General features: G+C 43.2%; 1 protein-coding gene across 1 annotated transcript; it reads right to left on the reverse strand.

The window, feature by feature from the left end:
• Positions 1 to 658: 658 nt before the first annotated feature.
• TESPA1 (thymocyte expressed, positive selection associated 1) lies at positions 659 to 13,473 on the reverse strand (the record flags this gene model as incomplete). The annotated part of the gene is made up of 9 exons (XM_084256149.1): positions 659 to 771; positions 3,952 to 4,818; positions 6,315 to 6,523; positions 8,445 to 8,543; positions 8,821 to 8,857; positions 9,463 to 9,516; positions 10,091 to 10,140; positions 12,473 to 12,515; positions 13,311 to 13,473. 9 exons carry the CDS (start codon positions 13,471 to 13,473, stop codon positions 659 to 661), a joined length of 1,635 nt encoding a protein of 544 aa, XP_084112275.1.
• Positions 13,474 to 15,013: the final 1,540 nt, after the last annotated feature.

Below are 15,013 nucleotides of genomic sequence, written 5' to 3' on the forward strand. Positions count from 1 at the left end.
CGCAAACACAGTTGCTGATTCATCTAAAAACACACCAAGGCTTTTAAAAATATTTTTATTTATAATGTTTTCTGCCAGCAGAAAAATCTGTGAAGTTTTTACAGGGGCATGAGGGGGGTTCCTGAATCCCAGTCATTTTTTATTATGAAAGTACAGGATTTGGGACAGAGGAAAACATATAATCTCCTCCCTCCACCCCCAACCCTGGTTTTAAGAGGGTCTCAAGAAGAAAGACAGGTCTCTAGTGTTTTGAGAGACTTTTTGTAATGGAATCGGGCTCACGTAGGGATGAGTAGAGTCTTGGGCAGTATCCTGTCTCAGATTGCACCAAGGTGGATTTCTCCTTCCTCATTTAACTTGAGTCCATTGAGAATTCCCAATAGCAACATTTATTCCTCAAACTTGACCATCTTTATAACCTCTAACTGCTATAGGTGGTGTGAAAACTTTAGGAAAATAAAGTCTCTGTCCAGTTTTATCACTGCCCATATCATCAACAATGCAGAGCACTATGAAGTGCTGAGCTTAAGTAAGGTTTTCTCTGCGCATGGAGTTTAAAACAGCTGCAGGACGGAGATTCGAGCCTCCCAGTCTGGTCCTCTTTCTAGGGCACCAAACCCTTGCTCCCTCTAGGACCGGGGGTTTGTACAGCCAGGGGTCAGGAGCTGGATGTAAGGCTCAGTGCAAACTCCTGCAAACAGGAGTGGGAATTACACTCTTCTCTAAAGCTGCTGCTGTCAGAATCTGCGCTGTGGTGGTGGGAGAGAAAGCCTGTAATGAGAATCACATGTTTTATTTTTTGAGGCAACACTGGATGCTGGGTTTGGTAGAAACTTTCATGACTCACCCGTTGAAATGTTTCTAGCTACTCTAAGTAATATTTAAAGCTATTAGCGGGAGCACCAGCAGCAGGAACAGGGTGATGTGACAGAACTTCTGCAGTGGTCATTCCTGGAAGCGTTCACCTCTTATTTTCTTTGACTGATTAAATGATATATTTTTAAAAATATACTTATACTTTTATTCTTATACTTTACATGGATTGATGAGCACCACTGAAGAAAATTATAAAACCACTGCTAATTCATGTTCTGCACATTGAACTGAGTCCTGACATTATTCAACTGTTAAGATGTGTTTCTAGTAATGACTATTTCTCTTGTCCCTTCCCCACAAATCTTTACTACTGTCCTCAAATCTCCTGCCTCACATAGTTCGGTGAGGATCCAATAGGAAAAAGAGAGATGCCAATAGGCAGAAATTTCTTGAGTTTCTCTCCATATGACCAGTGAAACTATACACGCACCTGCCCTTTTACTTTTCCTCTAATCTCAAAAATCTGTGCCTCTAGCTCATGGCTAAACCCTCCAAAAGTGTGCTGGATCGCAATGTATTCCAATTCTCCAGTGACTATCATTCTCCCTTCCTTCCTCTCCCCAGTGTTGATTCTTTCTTCTCAATAAATATGCACACTTAACCCTTCCCCATCCTAGAAAAAACAAAGCACTCCTCAGATACCCTGATGACATTACCTACTTTATTTGCTTACTTGCCTGTTTGCTTTCCACATTAATATTTTAAAGTTCCGTCACACAAATAAAACACCCTTATCCATGTTCTTAATCACCATCTAGTGGCAAATCTAATATTATCTTTGCGATTTCCTTCCTTCTGGGTATGTTATGCCTTATGTTCCCAAGGACTACGACTTCTTTGCTGTCCTTCCTTAAGGCAACCTTCACTCGGCTTCTACTTGAAACTTTCTTTTTTCCCCAGTCAACAAGACTTCTCCTTTACGAATTACCTTTTGTTTGATCAGTCTTCAAGTATGAATGCTTCGGAGGGTTCCTCTTTCACTTCAATTTCTGACTCTGCATACTTTCTCTAGCTGAACTATTATTTCTCATGACTTTACCTATTACTGTTATAAAACATCTACAACAAAGCTCCTCAAACTTCAGCGTAGGAATAAATCTTACAAAATTGTGATTCATTAGGTCCAAGGTAGGAGGCTGGGATTCCACATTTCTAACAAAATCCCAAGTGAGGCAAATATTGCTGGTCTGCATGTTGACTACATTTTGAATAGTAAATTTATATAGAATTTTCCCCGGAACAGCAGTTCTCAGTCTGTAGTCACCAGACCAGCAGTACCAAGAGCACCTGGGAACTTGTTAGAAATGCAAATTCTCAGACCCTGTCTAGACTATTCAATCAGAACATTGCGAGTTGGGGTCAATGTGGACTTAAAAGACCTAAGCTATTTATATTTTAACGAGTCCTGCAGATGATTCTGATGCTAAAGTCTTGGAACCACTGACCTAAAGAGGTTTTTAACCCAGCTGTAAAAGAATCACCTCCTCTGAGCATAAAAACAAAAATTCAGTCACTGGTTTCCATGCCATGCCATTTCAATCAGAATGGCAGGATGTAGGACTCTTCATTGTGGGTATTTAAAAATCCCTCCCGGGGCCTCCCCGGTGGCGCAGCCGGTTGAGCGCAGTGCTGTGAAGCTGTCTGCAGCCTCTGCAGCGCAGGTTTGATTCCCGGCTGGCCAGGGAGATTCCCACGTGGTGCAGCAGACCTCTCCTGACTCGCCCGCTGCTCCCCTCAGCAGTGTATTTCGGTCGTCTGCCTGTTCTGCTCCCTACTCTGTCTTTGGTGAATCCTCTCACCCTCCCGCGCCTCTGGCCTGTACCCCAGCTCTTGTATAAAAATAAATAAATCTTTTAAAAAAATTAAAAAAAAAATCCCTCCCCAGGTGTTTGTAATGTGCAGTCAGGCTTGAGAACCACTGCCTGTGAGAGAGGGACCCACTTACTTCTTGAATCTTGGTCAGAGAAACTCTGGTACAGGTAGGGGTGTCTGAGTCTGCTGGGCCAGTGGTTTGCCTCCTCCTTGCTGTTGCTTAAAGTTAAAGGCTGGAAAACAATTTTCAAGCAAATGCTCAAATATGTCAGGGATGAACATATTTGTATCTATTTATAAAATAGATTTCCAGTTAAGAAGGTAATAAGAAATAGAAATGGACATTATATTATGATTAAGGGTCTAATACAAGAAAAACAGAACACTTTTAAATATATATGTATCAAATGGTGGAGCACAGAGATATATAAAGTATTTACGAAAGAGTTAAAGAAAAGTGGTTAAAGACAATAGTCAATGGTAGCATTATTCATGTGGGTATGTGACATCTGGATAGGCAGACTGTGGTGCACACACATTGTGTGCCAAGTCCCTTATGGTGTGGCACAGATGTGAGTATGGCAGGTTGGCCCGTGGACTTTGGAGTGGCTCTGCCCACACGGTTCTTCTAGCACAGACATCCTAAGAATATGACAACTCTAGACGTGTAATCATGGGTGGTTTTGATTACCTATTTGACAAGGTAGAGAAGAAAGTTTCATCATTTAGCTTAGTGTATAACCAGCTTCAATTTATATTATTGACTGATGGCGCAAATGATGGAACAGGTGTACCTGAAAAGAAAATTCAGCGTAGACCAGATCAGATGAAATGAAGAATTTGAAAGGGAGTTCTGGAAACCTCGATGCTGTTAAGAAATGACCTATTTCACTTTATCTTTCTTTCTTTTTTTTTTTTAAAGATTATTTATTTATGCATGCACTAGGTACAGTCAGAAGCACGGGAGGGTGAGAGAATTCACCAGAGCCAGGAACAGAACAGGCAGACTGATGAAATAAACTGCTAAGGGGAGCAGCGGGCCAGACAGGAGAGGTCTGTTGAGCCATGTGGGACCCTCGCCGGCGGCCGGGGATCAAACCGGTGCTGCAGAGGTGGCGGGCAGCTTCACAGCCCAGCACTCAACTGCTGCACCACCAGGGGAGGCCCTCATTTTATCTTTCTATAGTAACCTGCTAACAAGGATTCTGAATGTAGCTTGAGAATTGGTATGGAGCAAAGACAGGGATCCTGGATTTGTTTTACCCAGGGACAAGAATCCAGAGTCTTTCTCTGCCAATGTCTCCTTCATCTCCAACACACTCACCTCCTCCAAGTCACAAGTGTCCTGCAGCTGCTGGGTCAGAGGTTGGGGCAGTTCTTGTCTCTCTGGGCTTTGCTTCCATTTCTGCTTGATGGCAGACAGGTCCAGTGATTCAATCTTCCTGTCCATGGGAGTCTTTTGAAACAGGCATTTTCTTGCTCTGCTCCTTCTTTGCCAGAATGTTTCATCCTTGATGAACTGGTCTTCCTTATTGGTGACTTGTAAACCCCACAGTTCTCTCTTTGCCTGTGCAGAGTCTCTGCTCCACTGTCCATCTGCCCTGGGCAGAAAATGCATGCAACAGGGGACCTCAGGATTAGAATCCAGAGTCTGTGATGGTGCTCCCTCTGTGGATGTCTCCTGCTGCATTTCCACTTTCGCGCAGAGGACACACGGGTAAGAAGAGGAAATATTTGTACCCATGATGGGAGCCATAGGAATGTCCTGTGCACTGGGCCCAAATCCAGGGTCTTTCTGATTTACCAGCTTCTCTCCTCTCACTCTGTCCATCACTTCCCACACCACTTGGTCCAAACTGTTCCTTTTGGAGGTATCATGGGGTGGTGATAACCGCTCTCGGGGGCATGTATACAGGCACATCTTGGAGATGGCCTTCCGGAGGCGGTCTCTGGGTGAGTGAGGTTCAGGTTCTGGGGCCAGAATTCTGATGGATGGTACCTCGGTTGGGTTGCAATTCCAGAACATGTGAGATGGTGAGAACTTTTGAACAGGTGTTTTAGACACATAGGAGTAGAGACAGAAGAAGGCATCAGCAGTGACAGCCAGTGTTTGCACCTGTTTAAATCGGCCTGGGCACAAAAGTTGAAGACAGTGAATCTGGGGATCAATTATTTTTTTACTACCTTCCAGCAATAAGCTTCCTAAAGCTCCAAGCTCAGAAAGAAAGTGTCCCTTTTGCCACTGATGTTCATCCCATTTGGATATTTAATATCCATGATCTCCTTTCTTGACTTCCTGACTCTCCACACCAAGTAGATATTTACCTTTAGTCAAAAAATTAATTTTTATATGGAATAAAAATTTCTATATCATAATTTAGCATATCCTATTTGCTGCCACTATATTCTAAACAATGGCCTTTATCACTGTAATTGCTTTCGATGACAAATATGACCCCCAAAAAAGAGTGATATTTTCTTAGATGGGTATCCAAACTTTAGGATTAGAAATGATTTCTTGATAGCAACAAGTTTGGAGGATAGCAATTACCAGGCAATGAATGGGGTAGAGATATTTAGATGGATTGCATCCAGTAGTGTCAGCATTGCTTGGGGATGTATTATAGATGCAGAAGTTCAGACTGTACCACAAACCTTTTAACAGTATCTTTTGGTAATTCATATGTACACCCATATTCGAAAAGCATTCTGATAAACTGTGTTCTCTATTAAACTGTAACCTTCCTAAAGCTAAGGATCATGCTCCTCTTGCATAGCAACTGTTCTTCCAGAATTTAATACCTAGCTAGGTACCTGTTCCATAAAATACATTAAATAAATTATTCTCAAACTTTAGCATACATAAAAATCATCTAAGGTGCTTCTAAAAATACTCTAACTCAGAATTCAACATATGGAACTCTGGAATCTAGTTTTACCAAGATTTTAAGTTGAATCTGATATAAATAACTTGAAACAATACTGTCGGAAACAACATCATGTTGGGGTAGAATATAATTTGAAATACATTTCAGCATATACAACCAAATTGAGTATTTTCTCTGATCAAGGTGAAGAAGCCCTCTCATACATTTCCTTAGTATCATATCAGGACAACTTAAACCATTGTTTATCTGGGTTTAAGGATTACATACAAGGTTGTCTGTGTGCTTGTGAACCAGCCCCTTTCTTAAAGAAAAACTGATGAATAGGAATAGTTATTATAAATATTCCTTAGAAACTCCCTGGACAATTTAACAAATTTAATTTTGAGAACTGCTGCCCTAAATGGAAGCGATTTTATGCAGTGTCTATAAATGGAGAATATTGAATAATTCCAACTGAGAAAGAGAAGATTTAAAGATTTAAAGACATGGTTCTGACGTGGTTCAGCTAAAGGAGAGTCCTCAAGAAAGCAAAAGCGACATGGGACCTCCTGAAGACTGTCTCTTCACAAGACAGAAGTAGATTTCAAAGTTCTCCATCTTCACTGAAGACAACATAAGAGGAAATAGACAAGACAAAGAGTTTAGAGAAGGTGACCAAGAGAAAGGAGGGTTTGACCTCTGTAGAGAATCCCTAGACACTGGAGGAGAAGCAGAGCATGGGGCTGTGGTGACACTCACTGGCCAGCATGAGACAAGGGTCCTCCATTTCAATCCTCTGCACCTGGGCCTTCAGGAAGAGTTGAAAATCAATGCCTTTGGCCTGGGAGGGGGTGGTAAAAAATCGGGCAGGAATTCGAGAAGTGTCTCTGTGGTCCTCCTGGCCAAAACCCAGACTGAAGAGGACATCTTCTGCATCTTCTTGCACCTTGTCCAGAATCTCTGAGATGCTGAAAGGAGGGAGTTTGGGTAAATGACAGCAATTTTGAGGACCAGGGTATCCCACAGTGTCTAGTAAATGTGTCAGGAGACTGATGATTTTCTGGCCAGGTTTCTGAGATAGCTTTCTACCTTCTGCTGTGAATTTGAGCAAAACTTTTACTTCTCTGAACCTAAACTCTCTTTCTGAAATATGAGAATTACAATCTAGCCCTGGTTTAAAAATTGAATGAGATTCTATCATAATACTTTGAATTATTGATTATAGATGAGTGAAAATTTGCTACACGAGGCGTGGAAAAATCAAAAGCGGTATGGATGCTAAGAAATCTTGCAGTCATCTTAGTGGACAGTCAGTTCCTTTGGGCATGGACCGTGGTATGTCTGACCTTGATTATCCAGCTATCAAGTGCTTTACAATTTGGCACCCAGCTTGGCCCAGACAACAGAAAATGAGTGTCTAAAGAACACAAAACTGATTTTATTCTCATTCGAAGAGTAAAAATGTATCAGTATGAGTATGTTCAAAGCCTGATGTTGAGAGGTGGACTCCTTTGTACTGTATTTAGCACAGAAACACTGCACTACAGAAGACTGAGCACTCCTAGCCCTTAGGTAGCCCCCGCATTTTCTCCACATCAGGTTTGGTAAACCATCAAGCGGCGTGACATTAGAGCTCCATCGCTCTGCACCCCAAACAATGAGTAAGAGAGATTAGTGTTGGATTATTTGAAGCTTGAACACTATCAGAAAAGATGCTAAGGGGCTTTGACCCAAAGAGAGATCATCTTGTCTCATTGATGACCGGATAACCAAAGTTGCCAGCTCTACTTCGGTGCTCGATACCGTGTGCTTACTTTCTCTTCAGGGTCCTACGTCTCCTTGTCTGAACTGTGGGCATAAGACTGGATTATTGTTTTCTAACCATAGTGACAAACACATTAGAGTTACCATGGGAGCTTTTAAAAAATGCATATATCTGGGGGCCTCCCCTGGTGGCGCAGGTGGTTGAGCGCAGTGCTGTGAAGCTGTCCGCAGCCTCTGCAGCACTGGTTCGATCCTGGCTGGCCCGGGGAGGGTCCCACATGGCACAGCAGACCTCTCCTGTCTCCTCCGCTGCTCCCCTCTGCAGTGTATTTCATCAGTCTGCCTGTTCTGTTTCCCTCTCTGTCTCTGATGAATCCTCTCACCCTCCCATGCATCTGGCCTGTACCCCACCAGTTCTTGTATAAATAAATAAATCTTAAAAAAATGCATATATCTGAGTATTTATCCTTGCCTGATTAAATTGAAAGGAGGTGTGGCCCAAGCTGAGGTTCAGGCAGGCCAAGTCACTAAAGAGTTACATGGCTAATAAGTCCCAGAACCAAGTCTCAAATCCAACTTTGTCCCCAAGTTTCAGATTTTTTTTTTTATTATACCAGTTTTATACTAGTTTTCAAGCTATTTCATGTATATTTTGTCTACATTATAGGATTGTTGAGCCCCTGGGATCAAGCTTTTTGTCCAGTTCAGCTTTTCAAATTCCATACAATCAAGGTCTGGCCTGCAATAGGTGATACAAAATTGCCTGAATGAATTAATATCCCCTTGCTTTATTCTATCAATGAATCAATCAACTCATTGCTCACTGAGAACCTTCTGTAAGTCCAGGAAATATCATGGTCCAGGAACTATCAATAGTACACCTCTTGGGACAGAAAGTCAGCAGAAAGAGACACTATATTTTTCACACAGCACCCAGCTCTGAGTTCTAGATTCTTCTGTATGCCCTGTGATTCTTGAAGTAAATGCAGTCATTCTTCTCAAGTATATGACTGTATAAAAGCTTCAGTAAGATATTCCAGAAAAAAAAGTCTGTGATTTTCAGTTTTATTCTTCTTTGCCTCTTGTCTCCTCCACTGTTCTTACTCCTGCCAAGTTGGTACCTACCTTGAGCTCGTCTTGTTGGTCCCACCAGTCATGCTGCTGGAAGCTAAGCTGCAGCCAAGGTCCAGCAGCTGGAAAGGCCGGGCTGTCTCCAGGAAGTTCCTGCAGGGATCAGAGATGCCACACTGAACTAACAAGCAGTCAGTACTCTGACTCCAACACAGGCCCTGCTGGGCATGGTCATGCCCTGCTTGGATCCCTTTGCACCATCTGCTGTGAAAACTCAGTCTATGGCCTTATTTCTGGTTGGGGAATCTCCTCCCATCCTCCATTGTGAATTTTTAGCTTTTTCATTTCAATCTCTTTGATGCTGATACCTATCCCGAGTCAGTAATTTTTGAAGGGGACATCATTCTGCCTGGCTGAACTGAATGCTTACCTGGAGAAGAGTTTGCCATTGGCGGCCAACAATGTGGCTGGACAGGAAACAGAAAGACAAAGAGAAAGTTAGAAGGGAAAATGAAAATTTTCTAAGCTGTCCCCTCAAAGCTCTGCCTTTTCTGATCTCCTCTGCCTCAACTACAGCCTAGCTGAACCCCATGAACTCTGCTCTTTATGGGAGTACCTCTATCAAACACAGGCTTGGGAGGGGAACAGACATGGTGGATAGCAACTGGCCCTAAGCCTCTGAACTCTGACCTATTGCCAGTATCCAGACAAGAGCTGCTCTGTCCTGGGAACAGAGTTATTTGGTCTTACAGGCTGCTAGTCCCATCCTGCCATGTGATTCTGTACATGAGACACTGGGAGGTTGCAATACGTCCCTCCTTTACTCAAATCCTTAACTTCCTGCAGTGCAATCTCTTTCTGTGGCCTCAGGTTACTTGGGTTTCCTATACAGAAACAGTTTTAATTTGGGCAGCAAATATGATGACTTTACATGTTATTTTCCTATGGCCCAAATGAAAACTCCAAAAATGGACATATGATAAATGGAAGTATATATGGGCATGTGACATATTAGATCACAATGAGACTATTATTTCCCTTAACCCCTTCCTCAGAGAGCTGTGCCACTCACCCTCTGCTCCAAGGGTCAAGTCATCTTCAAAGCTGGTCCCATGGCTGGGGCACCCTGTCAAATATAAGGCAAAGGTCATGGAAATTTGAGCATGGACATAAACACACACACACACACACACACACATACATACATGGGCATCGACATGTCCTTAACCTAGTACAGCCACACAATCATATCAGATACTCATGTGCTTGCAAAACTCTCCCCAGTCTTGGGAATCACACTCATGTTCTGATTCAGAAATAATCCCATGTAATTAATCCTCCATAGCTAACGTGTCCCCTGTATCACATAGGCATGGATACAATCCTCTGCCAAAGTTAAGTATATGGGGTGTGCACTCACACAAACCCATATCATTATAAAGCTCTTTTCTCATAGTAGTAACTACTAACCTGAGCGACCACTAACAGAAGATTACAGTCAACCTGGCCTCTGAGCCAGGGCTGACTCTCTCCTGAACCCCTTAGGCTGCCTGGTGCCCACAAGTAGGTGTTATGCAGACAGTTAAGACAGCACTCTCATGCACGCATGTGTCCATATGGTCTCTCTCTCTCTCGCACACAAAGTCATATCATTGTGCAGGTACAAGAACAACAGAAGAAAAGACAGAGCCTCTACTCACCATTGTAGATCAACTGTCCTGTGTCCTCAAAAAACCCTTCTTCAGAATTTCTAAAACCCAAAATCACATAAAGGGTTGAAATCACTACATTGCAAGAGGCTTTTCCTCAAGTATCTCCCACAACTTCACATTTTTTTCATGAGTCATTAGTATTTAAATTGTTTTATGTTGAAGAAAACTAAGACAAAGTTTATTTAACAATACTTAGTGGACACATTTAGAGAGGCCACTGAGTTGGGAGAGGTGCGCACCCTGTTCTAGATTGCGCTTTCATCGACCAACTAGATTGTCTAAAGTCAGCTTAGCTACGACTCTTCAGTCACTACGTAAAATAGTAAAGACCATGTAGAAGCAAAACCAGAGACATTCATTTATAAAAGCAGATGCTTGCCCTACTTTTGACATCATAAATACAAACATTGAGATTTTTCGCGAAACTTTTAGGAAGTCAGCTTATCTCCCCAAACCCCTTCCTTTTCTCTGAGCTTTGTTCTTGCAGAATATCATATCTTTTAGGAGCACCAGAAATTGCATCTTGGTTAAAGATTGTATTTTTACATTTTGAGATACACTGTTATCAAACCATTGCCATCTGCGCAAAGGAAGAACAGACAAGAAATCAGCATCAATGACCATGAGAAACAACTTAGTTTTAAAACAAGGAAGAAATTCTCTATGTAAACTAGGTGCGTGAAGTAACCTGGGGAGAAACTCTCAGCTGGGCCCAGAGTACCTGGATACCACTCCTGCTCCTTGGTGCTGTGGTGTCTCAGATCCCACCTATGGGGATCTGGAGGCCTACGTGTCTGTGTTTTCTAATCCACTTTAAGCGCTGATGTGTTGTGAGTTTTATAGAGTTTGTTCCCCTGGAAGTTTTAAAGTGCAAGTTGTGTGCAAAAATGTTCTCCCAGTCAGTGGGGTTTCTCTTTGTTTTTGTTATTGTCTCTTTTGCTGTGCAGAAGCTCTTTAATCTGATGTAATCCCAGCTGTTTATCTTTGCCTTCACTATCACTGCTTTGGGTGATGTGTCTGTAAAGATGTCTTTGATGTGCAAATCATGTAGTGTTCCACCTATATTTCCTTCTATGTATTTTATTGTTTCAGGTCTTATGTCTAGTTCTATGTTTATAGCAGCACTGTTTACAATAGCTAAGCTTTGGAAACAACCCAAATGCCCAAAAATAGATGACTGGATCAAGAAGATGTAGTACATATATACCATGGAATATTACTCAGCATTCAAAAAAGATAAACACATGCCATTTGCAGCAACATGGATGGCGCTGGAAGGGATCACGCTCAGCAAAATAAGCCAGAAAGAAAAAGAAAAATACCGGATGGTCTCACTCATAGCAGGAATCTAGTAAACTTAAATAAGGGACCAGGAAAATGAATAACTATAAGAAAGTGAAAATCAAAATCAACAAAAAACTATGAACCAGAGACACTCTATGGGGGGTAGGGGGTGGGAGGGGAGGGATTGGGGTCAAAATAAGGGGATTGCAATTGTATGGGGAATATAAAAATAAAATTTATTTAAAAAATAAATAAAATAAAAAAATAAAAATAACAACAACAACAACAACAACAAAAAAATAAAGTGCAAGTTGCCTGTGATGCTTTGGATGTGATCTCCAATGGAGGCTGAGCAGAGCAGAGCAGAGCAGAGTTGTTAAAATGAGGTCCTGGGAGAGGACTGGACTGAATTCCCTGCAGCCTTGCTTATAGCAGTTAGTAGGTGAGTTTAGGTCGAAGGCTATGTACGTAAAGTTTGAAATGTTCACGGAGGGGAAGGGAGGAACAGGCACGAGCTCTAAGTTCTGAGAATTCGTTATCACACAAGTGATCAGACTTAAATAGGTCACAGAAACTTTCCCTTTGTGTCTGGATAGACTGAGCCTGAAGTGATACCAACTGATGGGGTGTGGGGTTTCTCCAAAGAGAGACACTGCATTTTGCCTTGAAGTATCTGCTTGCATTCACAGACATAACATAGTCTTACTCTGATCACAAGAACAATTAAATTTCTAGCTCCTCTTCTTTTATTCCGCAGTGCAAGACTCCAGTCTGAAGGGGATTTGGACTTCAATTCAGCCCCTACCCACAGCTGCAGATTTCCACCCTTCTTGATGGTAGACAAGATCCAGTCTGCAGCAGCAGACGTCCCCCTAAACTTACTCTCCACCCAAAGTAGCACTTTTCACAGCCCCAAATCCCCAAACTCACTCCAAACCATTACAATGACCCCGCCCCCCCCCATTTCAACCTCTCTTCAATCATTCAATCCAATTCAAAGCACATCCCAGTGTCTGAGCTCCCCAGAGGCAGTCTGTTAGCACAACCAGCGTTACCCGAGCTCAGCCCGTCGCCTCTCGCACTCACCCACAGTCCTGCAGCCAGTCTTCAATCTTACTGATTGGATTCCCTAGAAAAATCAGACGTCACGTCACTGGAGACCCAAAGCAAACACACTTGCAACCCACCCAGTCCCACAAGTTATCCTACAGAGGCCCCACGGTGAATCCATTTTGGCCCCATAAAAGTTTTCTTTCAGGGATGAGGGCAAAACTCCCAGACATAAAAGCAGCAACTATTTCTTCTTTTTCTGCCTCTCCGCCCCCTTCCTACATGAGCTGGAAGATGCCCAGGGTGTGGGCTCAGTACTCTCTTTCCCATGAGGTTTGGGAACAGATAAGGTTGCTTCTCCTTAAAAAAAGGTGGGGGGACCCACACTTCTGTTTCCTACTAAATAAGCAAGGTGAGTGTGTGAGTGGGTGTCTGTAGAGAGGTGGCTGGTGCTGCTTCGATTAGGCAGGTAAGTCTTAAGGAGGCGAGCAGCTTGCCAAAAGTCACATGGTTTGCTAGTGTCAGAGCTGCAGCCAGAGCTCAGGCATCCAGAGCGAGCGTGCCCTTGTTACACAGACACAACAGAAACACCCCTCAGGGTTCACAGAGAGACCTGGCCTTGGGGTTTTCCTGACAGCTATTCAGGAAGTAAAAAATCTGCCTCTTTTTTCCCCCATAATCCCTTTCTCACATAATTCCTGTCTTGGGTTACTTTACTCTTCTTCCTTTAAATTTATTTAAATCTGTTACAACTGCTTCCTTGATGCCTCCCTGGGACAAGCAGTCCCTGCCCCTCCACAGACCCAGAGTCCACAGACCTGAGAGTCCCGCCACATTTCCCTGCCCCATGGCAACGTGGACATCCCCCTCTTACCTTCGTGGAACACGTCGTCCAGGTTAGAAGGCTCGGGGTCCGGGACATCCTGCAGGGCGGCTGCGGCCTCTTCCTCCAGGACCTGGGTGTGCCAGTGGCGGCTCTGCCGCAGCCAGGCCCGCCGCCGCTCCCTGGACGTGGGGCTCAGCACCGAGCCCTCCATGGCCCTGACTCAGGCCTCAAGGCCTCGCCCCGAGGAAGTGCTCTCCTGAGGGATGAAGCAGCGACAGGGTCTCACCGTCCATTCAGAAACCAGCCTGCCCAGCGACCCCCCACCTCCTCCCAGCTCAGACTCAAGAGGCGCCCCTGGCCACTGAGGAGGAAGGAGAGGTCACGGCCATCTGCGGTCTCCCAAAAACAAAATCTGAGCATCAAGGCAGGACTTTCAAATCAGCAAGTATGGGAACTTCCAACGCCATATGAATTTTTTAAAAAATTATTTTATTCTGCATAATTCTTACATCTTTTTCATTTTTGCACAATGTATGCATTTTCATTTTGGTTATAGTCCCCATACAATTCCCACCCCCCTTATTCTGACTCTAACCCCTCACCTTCTCTCTCCCCCCTAGTGTGGCTCTCAAGAAGATGTGGTCCATATACACCATGGAATATTACTCAGCAATCAAAAAAGATAAACTCATGCAATTTGCAGCAACATGGATGGCGCTGGAAGGGATCATGCTCAGCGAAATAAGCCAGAAAGGAAAAGAAAAATACCAGATGGTCCAACACCATATGATTTAAGGGGCACTGAGACAGATCTTAAAAGAGCTCTACTTCCCACAATAGCTGAAATGCTCTCTTAGAAACCATCTTTCCTAGATCCTGAAGGATTTTGTCTTTCAAACTCTTCCATTATAATTAAAATAACAGCTTCACAATTTATGAAATTCACTTTATTTTATCTTCTTTTAGATACCAAAGTTTAAATAGAAAACGCTTTTCTAGGGCCTCCCCTGGTGGCACAGCGGGTGAGCGCTGGGCTGCGAAGCTTCCCGCAGTCTCTGCAGCGCCAGTTCGATCCCCGGCTGCCCGTGAGGGTCCCACATGGCGCGCAGACCTCTCCTGCCGCCCGCTGCTCCCCTCAGCAGTGTGCTTCGGTCCTTCTGCCTGCTCTGCTCCCCGCTCTGGCTCTGGTGAATTCTCTCACCCTCCCGCGCTTCTGACTGTACCCAGCGCTTATATAAATAATAAATAAATCTTCAAAAAAAAAAAAAAAAGAAAACGCTTTTCTAGGATCTCACAAGCAGGATGTTACTCCAACGACAGCCCTTCTGGGTAAGTTTTTGGTTTCTCTTTGCTTCATTTCCTGCTCTACATATTAAGGGTTAACAGAGAATATCTATCTCTTGGGATGCTTCTAGTCTCAGCAATTTGGGTATGGAATGGAAATAATTGAAATAATTTTTTCACATTAAAAAATAATGGAATAATTTTTCACATAAAAAACAGTGGCATATCTGAAATAAAAGATACAAGATCTGTCTAAGCGAATCGTGACAACTGTGGCAAACTGGAGAACTGAATACGTTGTTTTTTCATGGTCTCTGTCTCAGTCGGGTTCTAGACCTGTTCACAGTGAGCAACATGGAAATACTATAAGTACAACAATATTACGAGGTAGGGAGAAAAGAAATAGAAGAATCTGGCCAATGGTAATAAGAGGAAACCCTGGTAGGGAGGGATGAGAAACTGGTTAA

Source organism: Talpa europaea (assembly GCF_964194135.1).
Source record: "Talpa europaea genome assembly, chromosome: 15".
Taxonomy (NCBI): Eukaryota; Metazoa; Chordata; class Mammalia; order Eulipotyphla; family Talpidae; genus Talpa; species Talpa europaea.